The sequence below is a fragment of the Berghia stephanieae genome, chromosome 9 (genome assembly GCF_034508935.2).
Source record: "Berghia stephanieae isolate SIO BIC M18660-M18661 chromosome 9, UCSD_Bste_1.3, whole genome shotgun sequence".
Classification (NCBI taxonomy): domain Eukaryota; kingdom Metazoa; phylum Mollusca; class Gastropoda; order Nudibranchia; family Aeolidiidae; genus Berghia; species Berghia stephanieae.
In genome coordinates, this window is record NC_088368.1 from 15,880,477 (window position 1) to 15,908,424 (window position 27,948).

The 27,948-nt window shown below is 35.2% G+C and overlaps 1 protein-coding gene across 1 annotated transcript; it reads left to right on the top strand.

The window, feature by feature from the left end:
- Nucleotides 1–706: 706 nt before the first annotated feature.
- Nucleotides 707–27,009, top strand: LOC144979769 (transcription initiation factor IIB-like). Its single transcript, XM_078926839.1, has 10 exons — nucleotides 707–918; nucleotides 9,481–9,588; nucleotides 11,187–11,268; nucleotides 13,011–13,121; nucleotides 14,601–14,687; nucleotides 19,990–20,119; nucleotides 20,969–21,078; nucleotides 22,109–22,203; nucleotides 22,721–22,797; nucleotides 23,533–27,009. Exons 1-10 carry the CDS (start codon nucleotides 899–901, stop codon nucleotides 23,664–23,666), a joined length of 954 nt encoding a protein of 317 aa, XP_078782965.1. The 5' UTR covers nucleotides 707–898; the 3' UTR covers nucleotides 23,667–27,009.
- Nucleotides 27,010–27,948: the final 939 nt, after the last annotated feature.

Genomic DNA, 27,948 nt, shown 5'->3' on the forward strand with positions numbered 1-27,948 from the left:
TGGCCATTTGGCAGCCCACTCGCTCGTCTCATCATTTTATCAACATTAGGGGAGGGCATCCGGGTCACCAAAAGGTCAACGATGCTTTAGGTTTTGAGAAGTCAGGTCATCGACGACTGAGAACTTCCCGACCTCCACTTAGTTCTCGATGCTTTTCTCGTCTCGAGAATCTTGGTCGTCGATGCTTCTCGAGACTATACTGCGCGATCGACGCACGCGTTACTAACAATGTGTACTATCTGCATTGTTCACCCCTCTCTCGTCGGCGATGATTCCAGCGAAGCTCGAGACTTTTTTGCGTCTCGATGCTTTTTTGAGTCTCGAGACTCAAAAAAGTCTCGAGCATCGCTCTAGTCATCGGTGCTTTCATTCAATACCTAGTCATTGGTATAGATAGAATGCGCTTGGCCAAGGAGTTCACAACATTGCCATCCGGAAGTATAACGGACCAACACACAAACTCTGTGTAACCATGAACGTTTATAGTCTGGTTAATACAGTTTAGTGAGAACAACTCACAAACGCGGATGGCAAAAACAATAACAAAGGCCTGAGTGACGTCATCTGCATACTATCTATTGGGTATTGACGTTATATCATATTTTAAACAGCTAACAAAACACAAACGTCGTAAATAGATCAAAATGGTTATAGGTATCAATGTTTTATTATTATACAAAGTGAATTTATTTAATGTATTTTAAGTTTTAATACAAAAAAGCCATCCAAAGCTCAGTTGAAGTGCTACTTCTCGGGAATTCCCGACTTTTCCTTGGTCATCGAGTTCGGGAAGTTTTGAGTGTTGGTGGCCGATGACTTGAGGTATCATCGAGACTTCCGCTCGACACTAATCAACATTCGGCATTCGTATCCCATTCGTAAACAGTAAACAGTAAACATGGCGTCAGGCGGAGGAGGGTAAGTTGGAAGAGGACCTGAAATTTGTTTTATAATAAATGGAAAGCTCGTCTCTACTCGTATATTGAAATATTTTTGTCTCACAGTTACAATGTTGTTCAAATAATAAAGTGTAAATGACGTAGACTTTGTCTCTAAATAATAATAATATTAATATCTTAGATAACAATACAAAATACACGACAACACTAACACAGCCCCAGCCAGTATATTCTTGTGTTTTATAATATTTTGGGAAGGGGGGGGGGGGGACTTTTTAAAAAAAGTCTCCCCCTCCCAAACCCCTACTAGAATAATAATACTGGGGATTTAGGAGCTTTCTTCGGAAGGCGTCTAGACGTCTACGCTGACTGCTGAACTGAAACTGAAGAGGAAATCCGGAACCAAATTCAAATTTGTAATTTGTCTTTGAGTTTGAGAATTGATTTCATTCTACATAAAATACACGTTTAATCAGTAATTAGTAGGTTTGTTTATTCCAGGTTTGTTTCTATATCACAGTTCAGTTATTCTTATAGGAAGTGTCAATTGCCAAGGAGTGAGTCCTTGGTAGTTGACGGTTCATCAATTGCCAAGGAGTCAAATTGGAACTCTTCAGCCGCATGTGGTGATTTCAGTCGGGCCTCAATCAGCTGCATGTGGTGATTTCAGTCGAGCCTCGATTTGCGCCCATACGAATCTCGAACCCCGTCACTTTCTTTTCTTCCATTCGCCATTCACTCATTCCTTGTCAATCGTTGTGGAAAGGATCAAGTCAACACTTGTTGGCATTTTAAAAAATTGTTATGTCTTTTCACGAATTCCAAGATGAGTTAAAATAATATCAAACAAAAATTACTGTTGATTTCGGATTCAGCGGGGAGAAAAAAACAGGACGAAGTGGCAAATCCCTGCCAAGATGTCCTAGATTAAAAAAGAAAAGTAAGATTTCCTTTATTTTAAAGGAAATATACTGCACATCGTCTTAATACGGAATAATTAACGTAAAATATTTGTGCAACAAGATCAATCCGTGGCATTAATAGTAAATAGTTGATGATCTACCAACTGGCAAGGTCCGTAACAAAAAGAGGAAATATGAGAGAGAGGGGGGGGGGGGGGATGACAGAGAAATACATACACAACGGAAAAAATGGCAGAGAGGGAAAAGAGAATATGACAGAGAGAGAGTGTGTGTGATAGAGAAAAAAAAAGAGAAAATGACACAGAGAGAGAAAGAAGAGTAAAAGAGAGTATTAATTAATATTAATACATAACATCACTCTGTGGCAATGGCAATGCATCACTTCGTGACACTAAAGGTACTCCGTGACAGTTAAAAGTACACATGCGTAGTTGATGAACTGACACGGTCCTTGGCAATTGACGCTAACATTCTTATATCTAAATTAAATTTGAAATGAATTGGCTAACCTTCCCACTTCCAGACAATTTCTAGATAATTCCAGTTCCAGTCTTCTGACTTCTGGAATTTGACCCACTGCCTACTGATATAGATTAGTGAAATAAAATAGAAAAAGAGGATGGGTTATTGTATTGAAATCTCTCAAAGGACCAATGCTTTTTAACACTCACTAAGTCTAACTCTTAAGTTGACAAAAATTTGCGATTTTGGTGCACGTCACATGACGCTATGCTTTATTGTTCGAAAAATTGTAGTACCAGTACCATATCCATATTTTTGCTATATTATTTATCGAGATACAAATCATTAATGACCAAAAATGAAACCTTAAAGTCATGAAAAAAATATTGAAAAAGTTCCTTTTTTGCCGAACAGCATGAGGAGCCATATTCAAGGGCAGATAACTCCAAAAGTTGATTATTTTTTTCATTTTCCTTCAAATAATTGTAATCTATGCTAAAAGTTGTACAGGATTACCAAATTTGAGGGAGTTAGCTTGATTAATAAAAAAAGGTATAGCCTCTCAAAAATGGATCCACGAGCAAATTTGATTTTGCCACGTTTTTAGACAAAATTTCAAAAAATTGTAAAATCTGAACTGAAAACTTGGTTTTCTTCATGTCTCATAAGTATATTTTATTGAGCCAAGTTTGAAGAAAATCAAAAGGGATGTGGTTCCCAATTTCCGAAAATTTGGTCCACTTGACATGGAATGACCCTTTTTCAAAAAGATAAATCAAAATTAAATGTTGATCTAAAATATCAAAGTTTATAATAACAATAATATTATTAATTATAATATATAAAAGTTTTTTGATTTTATTATAATAAAATAAATAGATTATTTTTAAAATTTGTCTAACGATTTAAGCACTATGCTAAAGAAGAGCGACCTGACTAGTAGCAGGGCTGAGAATCTTCCGCCTAAAGGCGGATTTCCGCCTAAATGGTGGTTTATCTCCGCCCATCACCATCACTATTCCGCCCATTAAAAAGGCTCAGCACAACCACTACATCAACATCCCTATCACCACTACTTTTACAACCACCACCTGTACTACAACAACCATCACATCATCATTCCTACCACCATTACTACTACAACCACCACCACATCATCATCCCTACCACCACCACCACCACATCATCATCCCCACCGCTACCACCTACAACCACCACCACCACTACAGCTACAACCACTACTACTACAACTACCATCACATCATCATCCCTACCACCACTACTACAACAACCACCACCACATCATCATTCCTACTACCAATACAAATTCATCCTCCACCACCACATGATCCCAACTATCACTACTACAACCACCCCACATCATCCCTACCACAACTATTACAACCACCACCACACCATCATTCCCAATACCTCTACAGCTACAACCACCATATCATCATCCTATCACGACCGTACTACAGCCACCATCACATCATCATCCCTACCGCCATCTTTTCTTACTATTACTACTACAATATGTTGTAATTATACTCTCAACTTTTGAAATTCCTCCAAGTGGTGTCAGAAATTATTGCGAGACCCATTTTTGATTGCATCTCAGTAAATTTTTTATGAAATTCAAATTTATACGTTATCGTCGCCTAGATAGGTCTTGAACTCCATTTTTGCATTCTCACCCCTGAACCATCATGACATCATCACCATCTCTACCACAACTACCACCACTACGACAGCAACTATCACATCATCATCAGTAACACCATCTCCACAACCACATCATCACTGTCCTCATTGTAATCAGTACCACCTCTAGTGCAAGCACCACTATCACATCATCTTCCTGGTGGGATCTTTTGACTTGCATGGATCAGCGTTGCTTTCTGCCTTTGTCTTGGCTTGATCCTTTACTGGCCGGATTCATTAGCACGGAGGGAAACAATTAAATGTAAAGTCGTTTTTGGGAGATGATATGTTTGTCCTCCTATATCATCTCTATTTTGTGTGACGTTAGATTTTTTGTTCTAAATTTTGTATTTCTCTCATAAGGATTCTGTGCTTGTGTCTTGGTGAGACTTTTAGGTGACCTCAAACTAACTACATTGATAGTTTGATCTTGGCGTCCGTTTGTGAGCCTTATTTGAACCAGTCACTTTTTCTCTGGTGGTTTTGATCTTACTTAAATCTATATTCGTTTACAGCCCCATATATATTTTAATTACCGCTGAAATGACCTACAAACATATACACGTGCACACAAAAATCAATAAAGTTCCCTCAGTTCTTAAGTCTCGTTAATTTTTCACTTTCATTTATCTGTACTCATCACCACATTCACTTTGAGATCTCTCTCTCTCTCTGTCTGTCTCTTTCTCTCTCTCTCTCTCTCTCTCTCCTCTCTCTCCTCTCTCTCTCTCTCTCTCTCTCTCTCCTCTCTCTCTCTCTCTCTCTCTCCCTTTCTCCTCTCTCTCTCTCTCCCTTTCTCTCTCTCTCTCTCACACAAATCAGTAAAGTGCACCCAGTTCTTTAGCCTCGATAAGTTTTCACTTTTCATCGTCATGTACTTAACAATGATACACACACACACACACACACACACACACACACACAAATCAGTACAGTGCACCCAGTTCTTTAGCCTCAATAAGTTTTCAATTTTCGTCTTCATGTACTTAACAATGATACACACACACACACACACACACACACACACACACACACACACACACCGAGAGAGGATTCAATTAAAATGTTAATTTCCTGGCAATCGCCAACATGAAACATACGTTAACTTAATATTTACGATAAACGAATAAAGCAAATACACACCTAACAATAAAGTTCACTCAGTACTTTTAACCTCGGTTAGTTTTGCACTTTAATCTCTCTGTACCTATCACTATATTCACTTTGAGCAGTCTGTCTCTCTCTCTCCCTCCCCCTCTCTCTCTCTCACACTCTCTCTGTCTCTCTCTCACTCACACACACACACACTCACACAGACACACACACCTGGGTGGGGTTCCTGACCTCCCATAGTGGGCAAGGGGGTACATACTATGTCTTCTATCCCCTTATATCTGTTTTCCAACATGCTTTCTGTCTTTGTCTTGGAATGAGATTACTTGGTTTTTTTCCTGGCCCTGGCCAGAGTCCTAACTGGAAGGGAAACAGTCAAATGCACAGTTATTGTTTTGGGAGATGATATTTTTATCCTTGTAAATCATCTCTCTGTTATGTATTATTATATTTGTTATTTTGAATGTATAATGTAAGCATTTGCGTGTATGGCGGAAAACACAATAATGACAGGAAAAGCATTTTCTGCATGGGCAACATAATATATCAAAATCTAATTGAGATTTGGTGACTATAGTTGCTGTTTTTGATAGATCAACTCTTCCTGGAGCTGTGGTAGCAAAATGGTGGCGAAATTTTGCTCCTATATATTTTTTAAGGATTTTTTACCGAGCAAAAGTGGCGTTTTGAAGACACGAAGGTTTTACTTTCGTTTTTAGAATGGATCAAATGAGGTAAGTGAATCAACAGTTTCCATTTAAAGTTAACTTTATTTTTTGTTTTTAACAAAAGTTAGATGTATTAACTACAATTTGTATGATTTAAAAATTTTAAAAATTATTTCCACCTTTGTTTATAAGTTATTTCCTGCATATTATGTAATCACGTATTTTCGTGTCTCTGATGTGACAAAGGAAACTTAATTCTATATATCAGGCAAGCTTTGAAATTTTTAACTACAAATTTGTTCAAGTGACTAAAATTAGGTCTAGGAAACTTGTAAAATTAACAAAAAATAAAAAAATTAACATTTTTAGTTGTTTTTAGAGTGAATAATGGGGTATGGGAGATTTCGTGTCTTCAAATTTCTGCCCGTGCACCAAATGTCAATATCCTATTTTATTATTAATTATGAAAGAAAGTGTTTGAAAATTGATTGGAGACATTAATCTTGCTCTGGTTTTGTGTTTTAAACTTTGATTTTTGACTTGAAATTTTAGAAAAAGTTTTTTTGAGCAAAATAAAGTTTGGTGTCACCTGCGTGGGCACCATCTGCATGGGCACCAGAAATTCTGAAATGTGTGAACTTGGACATTGGTGATGAATATACAGTCCATAAATGTAAACTTTGGTAACATATGCTGAATATTTCAATGTAAGTACAAATCTGAACATTTCTAGCTGTTTAAGAACACAAATTGCTAATCAATTGAATTTTGTAAACAATTTATATTAAATATATTGATTCGCTCTCTTTCTCTTATTTTTTGTGTCACCACAACATTCACTCTGCTTTCCGGGAGGATGCAGCGATGGCATCTGGACATCTGATCTAAAAGAATTTTATCCAGTATGAAAATTTTGATTAGCTACAATACAAGATACACAGGCTTGAGAGATTTTACTCCAGAACTGTGAGTTTGCTAATCGATAGGGATAAAATCCGTAATGGCACCTAAGTACTGAATTACAGGTTGAGAGGAAAAAATTCCGTACACTTGCCAAAATGTTCTAGAAAAAAATTTGTAATGCAATTATAGACTTATTTATATGTATATATATCGATTTATTAGATTCATATGCTAAAATATTTCATATCCTTACACTTGAACCTCTGTGATGTAGCAAACAAAAGCTGTAAGTGTGAGTAGTTGTTCTTAAGAAAGCCTTTCTTATGCGCAATTATAAGCCTTATTTTCTCAACAGAGTAATCAAATATATTTAAAGCAGTGGAAATCAAATATGCTTAAAGTAGTGCTCTTGTCAACAACTATGTCTTTATATATTGCTTTTATACCAGGTACTGGAGGAGAGGGAGTTTCACCGTGTAGTTCTCCCAAGGAATAGCGGTACTGGTACAATTTATTATGCGTATGTGCAGAGCAGAGTGTGTGATTGGTAAAAAAGGACCCTCCAGACGTCTATTCCTGGGTTGTTGTCACCCGTCTTGTCAATACAATTGAAAACAAGGACCCATTTTTTTTCAAAGTTGAAATGAAAGTTTAAAATATTACAAAAAATTTTTTTTCGTTATTTGTCTCATGTAATTATCCCCTTGTTGTATAATAAAGTTAGTTTCAATACAAAATACAAAAGATATTCTGTTTGTTATTTATTTGAAACAATTGGACCTGTGTACATGTATTTTGAGTCATTTGTCACTTCAGATTGTTACAATTTCTTTTCATTTTGCCTTTCCCTGTAAACCGGGGTCACCGTTGATTGACCTACTTTTTTAAAGTTACATAATCGTCTCCTGCTCATAATTTTTACAAATTCTGAATCCTCATATTTCAAGCTTTAAAATGATATATGACACGTATTTGTAGATAAAAGATGGAAATTGACAAAAATGGGCCTGTCAAAGTAGATGATTTCAGATCTTGTCTGTTTTCCGCCGTATTCCTCTTTGTGCCTGGATGAGACTTATAGGTGATCTCAAACTAAGTACATTGGTGGTATGCTCTTGGAATCTACATCTGATCCCTTTTTGTTCCGTTCCCCTGTGTCTTACTTTTTCTTGGGTGCTTTAATTGTAATTCTAGAACTTTTTACTATCCCATTTTCTTCCCTTTTACTGGAGCTGATATGACCATAATGTGTTGCAAGCGCCGTAAACCCTTAAAAACAAACAACCAAAACACACACACACAAACACACAATATCTTTCCTTCTGTCAGACAAACCTAAATCTATAAAATGGATCATATCCTTTTCACATCAGCAATCATTCTCTCTTTTCACGTTCAAGTACACACCTTATCACCACCACCACCACCACCACTATCATCATCATCACCATCATCATCATCATCATCATCACTGCCACTACTACTACAACCACCACCATCGCCACACCATCATTTCATGAAGCACCACCATTACTACAACCACCTCCACCACATCATCATCATCATCATTGCCACCACCACTACGACATCATCACAACACTATCACCATTAAAACAATATCTTTACCACCACTACTACAACCTCCTTCAACACAACAATATCACCACCACCACTTCTGCAACCACCACAACCACATACATTATCTTTACTGCCACCACTACAACAGCCACCATCATATCATTATTACCACCACACCTACCATTTATTTTAATATTTTATACGTCATAAATTGGTTTTGGAACTTTACTTGATTTGAAACAAGGGGTATTAGGATGATTATAGATCTCAATAGATTATATTTTGTTTGCAGAAATTCCTGTTTAAGCATTTGAATTGATCGGAATTGTTTCTGAAATTTACGTGAGCCAAATTTTAAGCTGGCGTCTCTGGTCAACTTGAAACAATGGGATGTGGGCATTAGTGAATCTGTGAATACGGGAGATGTGTGTGGCGACTACCACTACTACTACAACCATCATCACATCATCATCCTTACCACAACTACTACAACCACCACCACATCATTATCCCTACCACTACCATTACTACAACCACCATGTTATAATTACACTTTCAGTTTTTGAAATTCCTCCGAGTGATGTCACAAATTGCTGGGAGACACATTTTGAATTGCATCACAATAACTTTTAATGAAATTTAAATTTATAGGTTATTTTTGCATGGATGGTTCTTGATCTAAGCGCTGAAAAATTTCCTCCTTTTTAGTGACCAGTCATTCTCACCCCTGTAGTAGTGATATTTAATCATGTCTTTCTAGAAAGATGTTAATTGTTATACTTTTACTTTTAAAATGCCACCCACTTCTATTTGGTGTTTTAAATTTTGGCTGCACATCATTAATGCTTGTTTTATAATTTATAATAATGAAGTCATACAGATGTCATATAACTTTTGTGACCCTATTTTTGCCTTGACCAAATACAGAAACACCCAGCAGAAAACTATAGATTATGCTTGAGCTACATAGATGCAGATAAATCACCTGTGAAGATGCACCACCTTCATCTCTTGTGGCTGTGCAATCAATTTGGTTAGAGTTATACGACCAACAACAAGATTTTCATCTACACTGTCATTACTACTGTATTACTCTGGTTTGAGCCTGAAGATAGTTTTGAGTAATTTTTAAAGGGATTGGAACCAGGTCAACTTGCGTGTTAGTTGAGTGCTATTTGGCTATCAGTATCAGGATGTTCTAGCTTTAACCAAGCTGTGATATCTTTTCAGACTGTCAGCTCTAGTGAAATGTCCAGAACATCCCGACATTCCTTTGATTGAGGATTACCATGCAGGGGACATGATATGCTCTCAGTGTGGCCTGGTTGTCGGAGACAGGTAAGTTGTGGAAATAACTTTCACAGGTCTACATTTCCCATTATTGAATTCAGAGGCTTACCGGCTGAGATTGGAATCCAGGAAATTTCATTCTCATTTTTGTGATCATCTGCCTCAGACATGCCAATGTTTGAAGTTTTAAAGCCAAAATGATCAGAATTCAGTTTAATGAAGGATTTTCTATTTTCTGTCCTCCCACTCTCATCTCCATAAAAGTGAAATCATTTTTTCATAAGCTCATTTATTTTATCTCCAAACTATATTTGAAAATGCAAAAAAATAATTTTTTAAAGCTCTCAACTGAAATTAAAAGTAAAAATCAAGACAAAACATAAAAGATAATGACAATCTAATTACAAGACCAAAAACAATATTAAAATACCCACTACATATTACTTTGACCTGTGCCTCTTTGCTCCTAGCGAAGCATAGGGCCTCAACAGCACTCTTCCATCTTCTTCTGTCCTAGGCACAGACCTTTGCCTCACTCCAGGTAAAATTGGAGACATACAAATCTTGGTGAAGGCTTCTCCTCCAAGTCTGTTTTGGACGACCCCGTTTCCTCTTGCCCTGCGGGTTCCATTTGAGAGCCTGCTTGGTTATATTACAGGGCTCCTTCCACAGCGTATGGCCAACCTATTGCTTCATTCTGTGTCTGACCTGGACATCCATTTGTTCTTGGTTAGTTCTTGTCTATTGGTCAGTGTTTGGCACTTTGTCAAACCATTTCAACCTGAGGATTTGTAGTAGACAGCGCTTGACAAAAGTTTGTATCTTGACTGATGTGGTCAAGGTTGTTCTCCATGTCTTCGACCCATAGAGCAGGACTGCTTTAACATTAATGTTCAATATTTTAAGCTTGGTGTTTGTGGATATGCTACTAAATATTAAGCAACCAATTAATTTTCCTCTGTATTTTCTGATCAATCATCACCTAAAACTGTACTACAATAAAGTCCAATATCGAAATAGCTCACAACTTGCATTCTACTCAGGGTTCTACTCAGGGGATAGAGTAGAGGATTTTTTTTTTAAATTGAGCTTTTATTATAGTGCAATATCCACTAAACGTGCTCAAAGCGCTTTACAAGGGATCTCTGGCCAACAGCAATATTTAACATTTAGGACAGGACATGACGCCTGTTAGGCGATATTACAATTTTTTTCAGACAGAGACAATGCTGTTAATGGCCAGGTACCTGAGTACGGTGAGAGGATTTAAGTAAAGAGCCTTCTCCAAGTACTCAACTATGCGCCGAGCGAGGCTTGAACCCAGGACTTTCAGATCCAAAAGCGAGTGTCATACCACTAGACCAAATTGCTGCACAAGTAGAGGTAGAGGATTAAGAAGGTCTTTCATTTTCCTTTGAATGTTATGATGCAAGGAAGGTAATATTGTAAATATTAAAGGATTTGAGGCAATTTGTTTATTTTTTTATTTAACTTAATCAAATTTCGGCTCACCGTGTAATGTATCAAGAATAGAACTTCACTGATTAGATTGCCCAAAGAAGGTTAGAGGTGATATGTTAAAATCAATGACAAAGATGTGAAATATAGTTAAAATCTTCAAAATTTTGAACATATTTTCATTGCAGAGTCATTGATGTGGGGTCTGAATGGAGAACCTTCAGTAATGAGAAGAGCACGAAAGATAACTCTCGTGTTGGAGCTGCTGAAGTAAGAATGAAGCACAAAATATACTTTTAATTTATACATTGTCTATTGTCTATCCCCACTTTTGTTACAGTGCTCGCAACGCCTTGTAATATATACAGTACCGACTCGTTGGATTCTAGCAGGCTCTCGGGAGAAACCAACATGCGTGCTAGAATCCGACCATGCAGAAATCTGATGCTCATGAGAGGTAATGACTTATTATATCGATGAAATTTGGCCACTCACCTCCAGCGCGCCGTATTTATAATTCAGCAAGTAACATATATTATTCCTTAATTACCAATTTTATTTGGCAAAGGCACTGCTGTTTTACAGCAGAGGAACTGCTGGAGTTTGGCTACAATCTCCAATTATAAGTGGCAAATCTGTGTCAAAAGCATCTCCCTGGAGTTTATCTTCAATGATGTCATCAGATCAGGGTCTTGAACTTGAACCATGATAATCTTAAGTCAAAGTAAGTATGGAGTGCTTCCTCTGCATCACATTGACACACAATAGCACAATCCAATGACACATCTGCTTTCTATACTGATATAATCCAAGCAAAGGTTCTTGATAGCTCAGTTAGTAGAGTACTTGCTTCACATGCAAAGGGACTGAGATTGATGACCTCAGGTGAAGTTGAAGTTGAATTTTTTTTCTGCCCCCCCCCCCCTCCCTCATCCCCTGCCCAGTCAGCAGTGATTGAGTATAGATCTGGCAGAGAGTTCTTTGTAATAGACTAGCTTTCTTTCCAAAGAGTAACAAACAATTTCCGCTTCTATCCATCCATTTCACGCAATAGAAACCAGGATAAACTCAGACTGCATAGGCTGAATGACTCTGAAGGACTACTTAGAATCCAAATATACCAGATTTATATTTTTCCACTCCTACTACTCCTACTCATATTTTTACAAATTTGAGATAATTTTTTTTTCTTTCCATAATTTGATTTTCATATTAGTTGTATATAAAAAAAAAAAAATTAAAAAAAAAAAAAAAAAAAAAAAAAAAAAAAAAATTAAAAAAAAATTTAAAAAACAAAAAAATATATATATATATATATATATTATCATGTGTGTGGGTGTGAAAATCTACAATTTATTCATCAGTGGAATTGTTTCCAAGTCAAACTTAAGTACATCTTTTGAAAAGTATTTTTAAAATGATGATCTGGAGATGTTTTCCACCTGGAATCAAATCAGTCATACCAGATTGTGTCAAGTCAACCAAGATATGTCTAAACATAGACTTTTCATTGAAGAACAAAATTGTTTGTTCTATAAAAGTTATTAAATGAAATTGTTTAGAATTGTTAAGGGTATTTTATTTATCATAAATTGGTCGATCAGATGCAGGCTGGTGAGAATCTGGCAATGGCTCCAGGTTTATTAAAATCTCTACAATATATTTGTGCGGGATTTTTGCTACATTAAACAGTGCTGATGGTTTTCCTCGGATCCGCGATTTTGGAGTCCAGATGAGGAATTTCCTCCTTTTAAAAATTACATTTTCTCGAAACAGTGTGCTAGCAATGAGAGAGTTGATGTGTGGTGGAACACACCAGTTTCCCACTCTCCAGAAGTTAGCTAGAGTATCAATGATAGTCTATCATCTCAATTGCTCTAAAAATGGGGTTTAGTGCAGTAAAAATGGAGCTTAAACGTTCAAAATTTTCCTCCCTTTTCACTTTTGGTCACCATCAGCACTGATTACACATCTATTAATATTATTATTGTTATAATTGCTACAATTTTCAGAACCCCTTGTTTGATGGAAGTGACATGTCTACCATGATAGCTACAGGAACAGGAAGTGATACTGTTAGAGATGAGTTTGGCAAGCCCATGTACAGAAACAACCGAACAACAGTAAAAACTCATTCTTTATCTTAATGCTGTCTCTTTTCTTTTCTGTTCTTTTATATTTAGGTGTATTTATAGCAAGTATAACATTTTTTAAAGGGTTGAACAATAATGAATATAACATTAATCAGAACGAAAAACTTAACGGAGAATATAAAGTCCCTCAACATTTTCATCATCATTTATTCTGACCCTTATTATAGAAATAATAATAATAATACTTTATTTTAATCCTTTCAGAAATCCTTTTTACAGACGTGAGTTCACAATAAAAATCCAATAAATATTTGCAACTTAATCACGAAGCATTAATTAGAAGAGAATAAATGATCAGTAGTAAAATGTGTATAGTACAGTCCACTCCGGATAATCACAACTCTGTTAATCGCAACGTTTACATACCTGCCGAATCTTACGAATTTTTCGTAATTCTACTAATTTTGGTCAAATTTCATGGCCAATTACGGAATTACGAAATTTTATGGAAATTACGAATTTTTTACTCTCAGTAATACATAAATAATGATGATAACGATAATAATAGTAATAATAATGATATTAGTAATGATAATGATAAGTAGAACTACTACTAGTAGTGTGGCTATGTGGTCTAGTGGTATGACACTCGCTTTCGGATCGGAAGGTTCTGGGTTCTAGCCTTGCGCTCGGCGCATAGTTGAGTCCTTGGAAAAGGCTCTTTACTCACATTCTCTCACCGTACTCATGTGTAAAATGAGTACCTGGCCGTTAACAGCGTTGTCTTATCCGAAAAATTGTAATATCAGCTAACAGGCGTCATGTTCTGTCCTACATGTTAAATGTTGCTGTTGACCAGGGACCCCTTGTAAAGCGCTTTGAGCACATTTAGTGGATATTGCGCTATATAAAGCTCAATTTTCTTTCTTTCTTTCTACCACTACTACTACTGCTACTACTACTACTACTACTACTACTACTACTACTACTACTACTTCTACTACTACTAATACTACTGCTACTACTTATTTTTACTACTACTACTATTACTGCTGCTACTTCTTTTTACTACTTCTTCTTCTACTACTACTACTACTACTACTACTACTACTACTACTACTACTACTACTACTACTACTACTACTACTACTACTACTACTACTACAATTATGATAATAATAAAAATGATGATGATAATAATAACTACAATGATATTAATAATAATAATGATGATAATAATAATAATAATAACTACAATGATATTCATATTAATAATACTAATGATAATAATATTAAAGCATTTCTACAGCGCATAAGCATGACGATGTAATGTTGAAGTGATCATCAATGTCAAATTGTGGTTCTTTGTACACAATTTTAGAAATTACTAATTTCCTTGTCAAATTACCAAAAATTGACTTATAAATGACTAAATTTGACATTTTGAATTGGCAGGTCTGCATTTACCAAGAACACAACTCATGAAATATATTTTTTGCCTTTGAACAGAGGAACAGTGCAGACAGGACATTGATGAATGCCATCAGGGAGATTGCCCAAATGGCCGACAGACTCAACTTGCCCAAAATGTTGGTGGTAGGTCTATCTTAATACAGCATTATTGATAATCTTTTCTTGGCAAAAATTGAAGGTCTAAAAAACCAGCGGAGTTGAAATTTTGATTTAAAAATTTTTTTTTTAAGGAGAGTATATCCCTTATACTCTTTAAGTGCCCATTTTTGCAAGTGCCACAAAGGGCATAGTTCAAAACCTGTGAAAACGTACTCTAATATGTAGTTTAGAAATAATGAAACTCAACAAATTCATTCTTGATAGTGACAAATGAGGTAATTTCATGGCCACTTGATAGACCTGCATGTGTGCCGACAATTGTCGGTTTTCCGACAATCACGGTCGTTGCGATCTCCCGGATCACTTATTTTTTTATTGCTAAAGTAATCTGATTGCGAGTGATGTCAATTGTCGGAGTGTTGGCGATCCCCAACTCGACCGGCGGCGAGCAGTCAAGTGTCGACAAATGGGCGTCGGATTGCCGACAATATTGTCGGCACTCTCAAGCGCTCGTTCGGCAATTATCGGGAGACTTCGCTAGTCTCCGATTTGACCGCAACTCTTCACTGTCTGAAAAACGAGAAGTGTGTCGATATAATCGAGCTTGCGCAGTTCGTTAACTTTCGTTTTCATACTTTCGGTATTCCATTCAAGTAACTTTTGTTTTTCAATTGAACGTTGCTACATTTCAATTTTATTCGTTCTATCAATCAACTTTCTGGATTTGTCGTTGTATATTTTACATTATTTTTTTGTTATCATGCCTGAACAATTCTTTGACTGTTCGTCGGATCTGCAGTCAGTTGAGAATGCACGGCAACTAGTTCTCCTCTTTACTCCATAACACTTAGATTTCCTTTGATATGACCATGCCAGCACCGTGCATCCACGATCCAGCATTCCATCTGTTCACAGTCAATTAACCTTACCTTGCACATGGTCCATACAGATGGTCAAGGGAGGTTACTCTCCCTGTTCTAGTCTGTGTTCCTCTTATATCAGGATTCAAAATCAGTTATAATTCAAATTTGAACGAATGTACAATATTTAATTTCCAATCAGTATACAGATTAATGTTTAAGCTATTTCTTGATATCTTTTCATTTCTCTCAGTTAAATGACTCGGATGCTGTGATGTGTCAGATTCAGAAGTGTATTTCTTGAGTGAATTTTTTATGTGACTTTCGTCATGGTCTTTTAATTAAATTGTGCACTTTGAAATGTAATTTAATCATTCTCTTTAGAAAGATGAAAGTTTCCTCTCTGCTTTACACATAAATTTGAAATGACTAATAATCACATTTCCCTAAAAAAAAATTTTTCTTCTTTCATAATAAAATCAATACGTCTCTCTTCGCAATATATTTTAGGATTGTAATTATTTATTCACATTCTGTTGCTTTTTTTTTTTTGGGGGGGGGGGGGATTGTTCATCTTGTCATTGTGTTGTGCTTATTTTGTTGTTAATGTTTATTTATTTACTTATTTAATTCGCTTTTTTTAAAGGACCAAATATTTTAGGATGATGAAACAATCAGAAATAGACCATAATGATAAACTTAATAAGCTGTGCAGATTGTGCTCTGGCACACGGAAAACCCATGACTTGTGATGATATTAAAGAGGAGGGGGCGGTGGTGGCATACATGCACAGTTAAAGACACATATCCCGTACACTTTCACCCCCAAACACCACATACTAGAGTCACATTGCATTCCATGGATTGATAGGCATAGTTTTGGAATGGGCTTTCACGGTGAGCAGGGGGGGAGGGGGGAGAAATGTTACATTCCACTCTTGCAAAGATAAAAAAACGGGCATCAGGTTTAAAGTCAGAGAGTAGGAAACTTGCTTGCATCATGGTAACGTCTTTATTATAAGCAGATCCAGAGCTTAAGTTTTACAACCTAAGTGAAAGAAATCCTTCCATAACCATTTCCTCCTTACACAGAAATCTGATGTTGCTATGCCATTGTTAATAAACAGAACAATTTATATCAATTGTAGATTTGGACACTTACACAAAATTCCTAGAATTTATCTGTCATTCTTCTGTCCAGTACTGAATTTATCAAGACCACATATCTAGTTTTTCTCTCACCAACTCAAGTATGCTTGATAAACATCTATGACACCCGTCAAACTCACTCAATGCACAGACAACATAAACACACAATATTAATAATATACTACCATAATATATCCATATACACAACTATTACAAGGTTATCTTAGAGCAAACCACCAAAACTGTCAAGTATTTCTTCATGTTATAAGACTAGGACAGCTAGCTTGGAAAAAGTGTTACTGGCATGGACAGCTGTGATAGTTTCATTTGGCTTGCAGTCATAAAAAGGGTTAGTTGACTATATACTTTATCTATCTGTCTACAGTCATATCAAAACTCAAGTGAATGTTAGGTGAATTAATTGGACTATGAATTTTTTTATCAAACAATTTATAATTAGTACAATTTACCATATGTCCCATTTTAAAGAAGTGAAAATGTGATGTTATCTTGCCTCTAGAAGTATGAAAATGGTTGTATGCCTAGTCAATCTTATTGATAATATATTTTTGATGATAAATATGTAAAATTCGTCTCATATATATAATTATTTGATGGTTTTTGATGACAAAAATGCAATCACCATACAACAGAAATAAGCTGTTATCCAGGTAAAATTCTTGCCTGCTCTGATAATCATTGACCGTGACGTGACCCTAAGAGGCGCGTGCAAGCAACTCTGCTGTAGGTATACTAAGTTATCAGGCTTAGTTGCCGTGATGGTGTTCGAAATTTATTCAAATGGGATCTGGAAGAAGACTGCACCGATGATTTTCTCTCGGAATACGTGAGAAAGCCAGCACAGCCGGGTGCTGCATTTTTATTTTTAAAAAAATTTTTTTTGCCAGTGGATTAAAGTCTAATGATTGGGATGGTTATTGCTCTTTAGAGATAAGATCAATTATTCCAGGTTAAAAACTACTGTGGGGGGTCCGATTACGGTGGCAAAGGAAAAGCATTCATGTCATAAAGAGGCATTCTCAAAGTGAAAGTGAGTAACACAAGTACAAGAGATAAAAACAGAAAAAAAAAACAACTCAGTCGTTGCAGCTGTTTTCACTGCTGAGACAGAGACTCGTCCTCTCTCCAAGCTTCACAAGGATACTCACTCAACCCTAGCCCTAACTGAAACTGATTCCAGTCTGTAGGTAGACAGGTGTCGATTAGCCATTGGACAAGTGAAGCGCAACTTTGGGTTAAAATTTGAATAACACAATTTCACATAATCACTGTTGCGTTATTATTTTTCACAGTATATGAAGGCTCTGGTATCATTTTAAAGGGCAGAGATCAAGATTTCTTTTGATGTGATAGAAATCAATGTTGACATATTGTATCCAAAATTATAATTTGATAAAAATAACGTCATTTTAAAACTTTTGAAATCTTTTCAAAATTGAGATAGCAAAAAAATAAAAGTGAAGGCATCTAGATAATTCATTTGTCTATGTCTATATCAAATTTCATAAAGATTGAAGACAGTGCAGTATGTTTAATGTTGACCACAAGTGACCAACCCTCTTTTTTTCTATGCTAAAATCCCGTTTTAATCAGTAGTCACCTTATCGAGAGGCTGTCCAGTGGGGGAATCTCATGGAGATTCAATCAATTTTGAACTTTTTGTAAGAGTAAATTTAGAGTAGTAAAATCATCATAACTTTGGAACCGTTTATCCTAGATCCAAAAGTAAGGTATCTTATTAAATGGTTTTTAAAGGCCTATCTGTCTATGTAATAAAATAATTATAAATTTTATTTTTGAAAAAATATCAAACTACCACTCTACCTCCATGCTGTCCCTTCTCCCTATAAATTTTTGGTACTTTTTAACATTTTAAAATAAATATATTCTGTAGGACAATCCAAAAGAAAATGTATATGACTAAGTACTGAGTTACAAAATACAAGACCCGGTAATGCGATATGTGTGAAAAAATTCAGACAATTTGGTCAGGACTCACATGCAGGTCTAACTTGACTTAATAGGTTTTTTCACCGACTGTGGTCACCATTTAATAATCTAACTCTTGGGTGACAGCTGGGCTATTGACTGGAATAGGACAATAGACAAAGATTCCATGGGGAGAGGGAATTAGTCTGGAAAATAAGGTATGAAAATGATCTCAATTGAGAACGTGATTTTTAACTAGTTCACTACCCTTGAAGACCACACTTTTTTTACACTAAAAGCAATCTAGGAAACGTCTTCAAATTAAAACATGATTATAGCTAAACATGATATATTTACTTAAAATAAAGACAGTATACTTGACTTAAGTCTCTTGATTCCTAATGGAACATAGGACTGCAAAGACAATATATGTATGATTACATGTTAACCTAAAAAAAAAGATTAAAATTATTTTTTTTTTAATTGATCTCTTCAGGAATTTTGATAATGTCATGATCAATAAAAATGTCAAATAAATATGTAAACAGACAAACACACAAATGAATGGGCTATAGATTGGAAACATCAAATGCAATTGTGTATAGAAGAAAAGGAGTTATAGAGATTTAAAGTGTATCGTGCAAGGGTTGCTTAATGTGTCATTTTAACCTGACTCCCAATAATGCATCACATGTGTGATGCGTCCTAAGTGAATTAGGATTCTGTCATTCCATCGATTTTTAAATTCCATTATCCTGTCCAGTTTTTAACAGCATTGCAATCATTTTCTTATGTTTTATTTTTTCCTCTATTCAACCCGAGATCAAAACCAATTTCTTTATTAGCAAGTTGATTGCTCTACCAAGTAAAATGTCTGGACCCCTGGGTCTCAGGTTGATTGCACTTTTACTACCTTTTCTTTTAATACAATAGTGAGTAACTAGTCATCCGGTTGTGGAACTTGATTGTTTCTTAACCCTTTCCTTACCAACTACAGGAAAATCATCACATTCGTTACGATGCAACCAACATTTTTCTCATTAAGATTTCTTTTGCACATCAAAAAATTTGAAGAGTTTTTTTTTTGGTTATAGTTATTAGAACTCAATGCTGTGTTGTATAGCCCGTTTTCCTCTTGTTTTTTCTGAGATGGAGTTAAAAAGTCAATTTTTATGTTGGATGGATATGATGTGTCATGGAAAATCTGGAAAATGGTTGATCAGGAAAGAGTTCAGATTCAAATAAATAGCAATTTGCCTGCCTTGTTGAATTTGAAATATTTTCTTGCTTTTTTATTCTTTTCTGTTTTTGTAACAGTCTTATGCAAATTTAATTTTTAAAATGATAATTATCCAACTTTTCATCAGGACAGAGCCAATGCTTTATTCAAACAAGTAAACGACAGCAAAGCCCTAAAGGGTCGTAGTAATGAGGCCATTGCAGCAGCTTGTATGTATATAGCATGTCGACAGGAGGGTGTGCCCAGAACTTTCAAAGGTTAGTTCACAATTTCAAAAGTAAAAATGAAAAATTGTATTTATTTATATAGCACTCAACCGCAGTGAACATTATGATAATTTGATTCTAATAAATATCTTGTGATGATTCAGCGTATATTTAATACATAGGAATAGGACAAGATATGAAATCTTATAGGTTCTAGAATAATTTTGGACCAAAAAGAAAGCTACATTTTACTTCCTTTTGATAATTTTATACCAGCTATTACCGTAATATTGATAAGAAGTCATTTTTTGTTTCATTGAACTCTTGTTATTGATCTGAACAAGTTTTTGACCCAATTGCATCAACTCTAATGTAATTTAAAGTGACAATTCAGAGATGTGAGGGTGGATATCATGATAGTTTTCGTTTACTTGTAGCCTGATACTAGGACTTGTATTGTGATGTCAATTTTAGGTGAAGCTCACTGCCTAGTGAGTTGTCATTGTAGTGCTCTAGGAAACAAATGATCTCATTTGGTGGAACTATTGACTACAACTCATTGGTGGAACTATTGACTCCAGCTCATGACTTACGTAGGTTTTGGTGGTCATCGTCTTTTATTCTGATGTAATTTTTTTATCAGTGTCAGGCTATGAGTTTACAATGGCTATGACAGCGTGCATTTTTGGTTTATACTGATTTTTTATCTTGAAATTAGCATTTTTATTAAACATACTTGTACATATTTTCTCACATTGCTTTTGTAGTAAAGTGGAGAAGGGGTCAGGAAAAAATCTCGACCACACCCGGTCTTTGAGCTATAGGGATATTTTCCATTCAATGTCCCATTTATGAATTTTTTAAATCATTAATTACAATTTGCTTGCTTCACTCTTACAGAAATCTGTGCTGTTTCTAAGATTAGTCGTAAAGACATTGGTCGAGTATTCAAGTTAATCTTGAGGAATCTGGAAACTCGAATGGACTTAATTACCACCGGTGATTTCATGGTAAGAAATCGAAGAAAGTTGTTTGGATAAGAGACGAGAAGGAATAGCTTCTCAAAGTGCCAAAAAAAGTGTGGACAAAGTTACTGCAAGTCTGTCTCAAAAAATAAAAAAATACCAAACACAAACATTTCGGGATCAAATCCTTTCATTAGCCAATGACATTTCAACTTCAAAATTCAGACAAGTAGTGCCTTATACTCTTCTGTTGTCTATCTGCATTTAAAATGTGTATAAAAGTTTTTACTGCTTTTGTTAATGGCTGGTAAACGGTTTTTGAACCCAAAACTTTCTGTGTTTGGTATTTTGTTCTATTTTGAGGGTGTTATATACATTTTGTACATTGTTGTTTACAGTCCACAGCTTCTAGCAGTTTAGTATTTAGTTCTACAAGACTGTCTTACTTTTTTAGATAAAGATAAACTATTTCTGAAATTTTTGAATTCTGTTATCTGGTTATGGTCTTTAATTATTGTATGCGCCAATTAAAGACAGTACTAATTTTAAAAAATTGTTGGAAAATGCATATTGAAATATTACTCTGTGTTCAATGATTTTTTAAATAAGTGATATCATGTTAAGATGAAATTTTGAAAGGATTCTTGAAAAAGTAATTATTGTTTTTTACAGGAAATAAGACTTTTATTGACATTTGAATCTATTATTTTGACAACAAGCATATTGTGATGTGAAAGTTGCAAAGTTCATGCCATAGATACTCAAATCTTTTAGGGCAGATTTAATTTCTTACATTCAATTCAATGTAAAATAGAAAAAAGATAAGAAATAAAAGGAATGTTAATACGTAATCTGATTGTGTTTCTTTTTAAAGAATTTTTTAAATTTTCATAAGGAATATATTAATATTAAATTATGATAAATTATATTTTTGGAATTTTCATTAAAGAACTTGATTAAAATTTTTCTCCTGGGTTTTTAAAACATATTTTGTGCTCTTATCATAGCAGGACACTACTTAATGATTAAATGATTTTACAATATCCTATCCCCCATCCTATTATTCTTCTTTCAGTCTCGCTTCTGCTCCAACTTGGAACTGTCATCAGCCGTCCAGAAAGCTGCCACCAGTATTGCCAGGAAGGCTGTGGATTTGGATCTAGTGCCAGGGTAAGTCTGTACCTTCTACCTACACAAATGAAGTAAAAATTTGTGAAATTTGGATCCATCCCTCCCAAGATCCCGATTTTTAAGCCAAACTTTTAAATGAAAATTGGTAATAGTATCATTGTTTTTGTAAGAAATTAATCTTCACTACACAAATATTTTAAGGTGATTATCCATATGATCTTGATACAATTTTTTAAAATCTTCAATTTGGATGTTTTCAAAAAAACAAAACAAGAAAGAAAGAAAAACACAACTTTTTGTTAATGTCGGGCAAACATTTTAAAGCAGTCCTTCATCGCCAATAGGCCCATGAAGTTGGAGTTTATCCCAGTTCCTGTAGCGCAAAACGGACAATAAAATTGCTCACTACCTTTGGATAAATTACTTTCTACCATAATATCTAACAGATCCAGTTAACCAAAAATTCACAAAATTCCATCTGTCATAAGATAACGGTTGCTCATTCTGTTTTACCAGCATATTTCTTCTCATGTTTGATTTAACCATTTGTCGACAGCCGAAGTCCCATCTCAGTGGCCGCTGCTGCCATCTATATGGCCTCTCAGGCCTCTGAGAACAAGAAAACACCAAAAGGTTTGTGCGATGCATTTTTTAATTCTTAAGATTCATCATCATCATTGCCTTTTTCACCCTGGGTCAGGGTATAGGCCACAGACAAACAGTTTCCATCCTTCTCTATCCTGAGCTAACTTTTTTATCTCGTTCCATGTCTTATCACTTTTCTGTATATCAGCTTCTTTAATTCTTCTCCATGTTCCTCGTGGCCTTCCCCTTGATCTTCTGCCCTGAGGGTTCCAGTCCAATACTTTCTTTGTTATAGTGGAGTCATTCTTTCTTAGGGTGTGTCCAATCCACGTCCATCGTCTTCTTCCTATTTCCTCTCCCACTAGTTTCTGCTGTGTTCTTTTCCATATTTCTTCAATTTTTATTCTATCCATCCATTTTATTCTGAGTAGCTTACGCTTGCACCTGTTTACGAAAACCTGTACCCTCCTTATACATGCCTGTGATGCATTTCAGTAGGACAGACTTCACGTTTGAGTTGAAATTAAGATTCATACCAACAATATATTCATAATTATTTCTGTGCTATCTATCTGGTTTTTAAGTGATGTATTTATTGTTTTTGTTATTGGTTGAAGAAAGGTTTTGAATCCGAAATGTTCAATTGGTATTTTGTTATTTTTGAAACTGTAATCATGTTTATTTTTGTTTATTACTTTTTACAGTCCACAGCTTCTAGCAGCTTAGTGTCACATTGATTTGTTTATTGAACTAATTGTTTGTTTTTTATCAATTTGTTCACAGAGATTGGAGATATTGCTGGTGTGGCCGAGGTGACCATCCGTCAGTCGTACAAGTCAATGATTAGCAGAGCAGCCGAACTCTTTCCAGCAGACTTCAAATTCCACACGTCAATTGACAATCTCCCTCTCAATTAACCACAACCTTACAGACCTTACACTCATATTGATGAAGTTGAATTTAAGCTATAGTTTGATATAAAAAGACATATTATCATGTGATATTTTTTGGGATTTCCCCTGTAGCCATTAATTACCCAGGTGAATGCAAGATGATAGCATCTACTTCACTTCGGTATTTTATCCTTGATTCAGTCACTATCCATTTGTTGTTAATTTAAAACTGGAGCTCAAATTCAACTTTATCATAGCTGTTGTTATTTTCATTTTGAGTTGTTTTTGTTTTGTGCGACTATGTGGTCTTGTTATGAGTCACTTCGGAATGGAGGGTCCAGGGTCCTTTGCAAAGTTCCAGATTTGAGAGTTTTTGCCAAGATGAAGGTCATTTTAATCCATTGATTTTTATCTTGCCAAAATTTTAAATACACGTTTTTTTCACAGTAGGTAGAGCAGGACTCGAGTTCAATTCTTTTATGGTAAAGGAGTTTCCAATGTATATCATTTTGATTGCAGGTTAAGTAGATAATATTTTTCTGATCCCTCTGTCCATTCTGTCGAAATTGGGAAGTTGAATATGTTAGATGTGGCAGGAGGTATGTTGTGACAAAGTGTTCTTTACAATGGTAGCAAGAAAAATTGAGATAATATCTGTACTCATGGGCCTTTAGACTTGAGGAGTACACATTATGGCAGAGGTCTCCGATGTTTTGGGGGGGGGGGGGGGGGGGGGGATTCATATGTTTGTTTTTGTTTTTTTATTAGAACTTACAACGTTGTGTTTTTTGCCTTTAGCAGTTATGCTTCTAGACCATGGGGTTGTATTATGTTGTACCTTTATTTTATTATTATTTTACTCATGTCAAGATTTTTATCAATATATCTGTCATTACAGATTTGCCACGAAGACAAATTTAATCTGTATATTTACAATTTGTTTTTTGTAGCATAGAATTGGCCAAATTTGGTTTTTTTTTGTTCCAGATTCTGATTTTTTATTTTTTATTTTACTGCAAGAAGTAGGTATGTGATCAAATTCAAAACACTTTATCAACTTTCAAGCATTTGAAAGTGAAAAAAAAACAGTAGTCCTTCAGAGCCTTGAAATCCACGGAGCCGGAGTTAATCTCCATTTCTATAATGTGAAACAGACAATAGTAATTACTTGCTATTCTTTGGATAGGACCCTAATCTATCGCAAAGTACTTTCTGTCAGATCTGACAGACCCAATTACCCAACACTAGGGTTGGGTCAGAAAATGTCTTGACTACACCTAAGACCGATCTTCATCCATTTGCTTGTGAAGGTAGTGCTTTACCAACTGAGCTATCAGGACCTCTGCTGTTTAAAATTGACAATTCATATAAATAAGTGTTGAACTTTTGCTTTTAAATTGAAACAGATTTTTTTTCTTGAAATTGGGAGATGGTCTTCTTTTTATTTTTTCTTACTTCTATTTTTTTTTTTCCAAAGTATCACATAAAATCAAATATATTGACAATTTGCAAATATATTGACAATTTGGGTGCTGGTGGGGTGGGGGAGTGGGGTAATGAGAAATGAAAGCAAGAGCTTTGAAATATATCCTGTGATGGGAACGTGCTGTTGAAGTAGTCTCTTAATCTGAATAAAGCTTAGTAAATTTGCACTTTGCTAACAATATATTTTATAAGGACAATCCATCATGAATAAAATCAAAGCTTTTGGAAGGAGAGAGAATGTGTGTGGTTGTTATATTTCAGTAATGAAGCTGTGGGAAAAAGTCGTTTTTTGAACATTTGACAAAAACATTTATGGTAGGATTTCATTGTCATCAGTTTTCTTGGTGTGATAAAAAAAAAAAAGCAATTGAAAAACTGAGGATCTGCCATCACAGTTAAAGCAGAACTGAGGCTGTGTCAACATGTCATTGTTTGTGACGTTCCCCACAAAAATACTCCAATACCAATTTATTTGGAGAAACTAAGGAGGACATTTGTTTTCATTAGTTTCTATCAGTTGAATAATGTGAAATAAAATAAAAAATTGGCTATCTAGTGCCATTAAAATAGCAGAAATAGTTTCTCAGAAATTCAAAGAGTGTAGACAGAGTATCAACTTTGCCCACACTTTTTCATCATTTGAAAAAGATGTAACTGCTACACTTTTGATACTTGGATCTAAAGTTTTTGTTTTACTTTTCATTATTTAACCCAGAGAAATTGATGGAAGCGAATTTTCCCTTAATTTTTTTTTTCTTTTTCAAAATAATTTTTGGGAAACATCAAAAACCATCCCCCATGAAACAATGACCTTTTGGTGCAGCCTCAAATAGCCTTTTAACAGCGGACAAATTAGTGAATCAATGTTGATGTCTTTTTGTGTGGATTATAACAAAAATGACTTTTCAGCATAGCTTCATTTATATAACAGTAAAACAGTAAAACCCCTGTAATTGACGCTCTCGTCGACTGATATTAATAAAAAGATTTAGTACTGTGCAGGATGGAGGATGTGTGGTGGTAAAATTTCAATATAAGCATTAATTCAATACGCAGGAAAAAAACATAATGATAAAGGGTAACAATGGCAAAATCAGAGCTACTAGGCGATGTCATTCATGTCAATTGGGTTCATACGGGAGCCTTGAAAAGGATATAATGAATTTGAAGAACAGGAAATGGCTAGCTTTTAGCCCTTGAATTTGATGATCGTTGATGTTAGTGTAGTCATCTTCTGCGTGCCAGATTTTCTGTTGCAATGACAATGATAAGTTCTATCCGTCAAATATCACTTGTGATATTCATGCACATTCACAGGCTGTCAGTTTTACTCATCATTGGCTAATGATCTCTTCTATTATTATTATTTTGTTTTTGTTTTGTTTTGCTGCAGGTCTTTTATCATTGTTCTTATCTATAAATTGTGACGTTAATGAAAGTATCATCTAGTCATGCCGCTGTCTCAAAATGGTATCTTGCCGGGATGAACCAGATATATGACATTAAAAAGGCCAGCTGTATAAATAGTTGTTTTCTGCAAATTAAGATTAGGTTTTTCTCAGCAATAAAACAGATAAACTTAAACCTAAGTCTCATATGCTTGACTCATTACCGTCTTTAAGTCCAGACATCAGACTTGTATTCCATTTTTCAGCTCCAAAGTAGATTTTCTTCATCCCTTCCAGGAAGTCGAGAATCATTTTCCATTCCAATTACAGGGGTTTTAGTTTTAGTTTATTGTTGAATATTGACCTGACTCGAATGTTATATGTTGTGATTCAGTTCAATGTATTTTATATATAGTATCATGATATAAATGTTGGCCAGCGTTGGTCTGTCATTCTAATTTTTATATAATAAAACACATTTTTTAAAAACTGGACAGCTGCTTTATTTGTTTTGTTTTGTTTTAATGTTCGAAGGCTTTGTGGTCTAGTGACTCGACTTGTGATCTGTCGGTCTCAGGTTTGAGTACTGCTATGGGCAGCGCAAAATTGAGTCTTTTGAAAACGCTCTTTACTCACATTTTCTCACCATACTCACGTGTATAATAAGAAAGAGCTTTGTCTCTGTTGGGGAAAGATATGGGCTTACAGGAGCTATATGTATTTTCATTGTTGCTCTTGCCTTGGGACCCTTTGTGGAGTGCTTCTAGCATATTGTGTTTTATAAAAGTTTACATCATTTTTTAACTGGAATCATGGCTTTCGTTAACTTATAGCCCATCGCTTAAATGTATGTCACAATGATATCACCAACTCCCATAGTGGGCAGAGAGGTACTTACTGCGTCTTCTATCCCCCTATATCTGTTTTCTAACTTGCTTTCTTTCTTTGTCTTAGAATGAGATTACTTGGTTTTGTCCTGGTCCTGGTCAGATGCCCTGGCTGAGAGGGAAACAGTCAAATGTATAGTTAGTTTTGGGAGATATTTTTTTTATTGTAAATCATTCCTCTATTATGCACTGTATTATGTTTTCTTTATATTATATATGATTTGTAAAACATTTGAGTGTATTCCTCGTAGTGGGGACCTGTGCTTGTGTCTGGATAAGACTTTTAGGTGATCTCAAACTAAGTACTTTGATAGTGTGCTCTTGGAATCTACATCTGTTTCCTATTTGAACTAATTCCCTTTTGTCTTACCTTTCCTTGGGTGCTTTAATTGTAATTCTAGAACTTATAACTATCACATTTTCTTCCTTTTTACTGGCGCTGATATGACCTAGATGCGTCGCAAGCGCCGTAAAACCCTTAAAAACAACAACAAAAACCAAACAAAACAAAAAAACAAATAAATTAAAAATTAAAAATTACAACAA

What these genes read in the sequence shown, in the direction of transcription:
- LOC144979769 (XM_078926839.1), top strand. Translation starts at nt 899, where the DNA reads ATGGCGTCAGGCGGAGGAGG. An exon ending in ACTTGCCCAAAATGTTGGTG is followed by an intron (nt 14,688 to 19,989) that starts GTAGGTCTATCT and finishes ACTTTTCATCAG; the next exon opens with GACAGAGCCAATGCTTTATT. An exon ending in TTACCACCGGTGATTTCATG is followed by an intron (nt 21,079 to 22,108) that starts GTAAGAAATCGA and finishes TTCTTCTTTCAG; the next exon opens with TCTCGCTTCTGCTCCAACTT.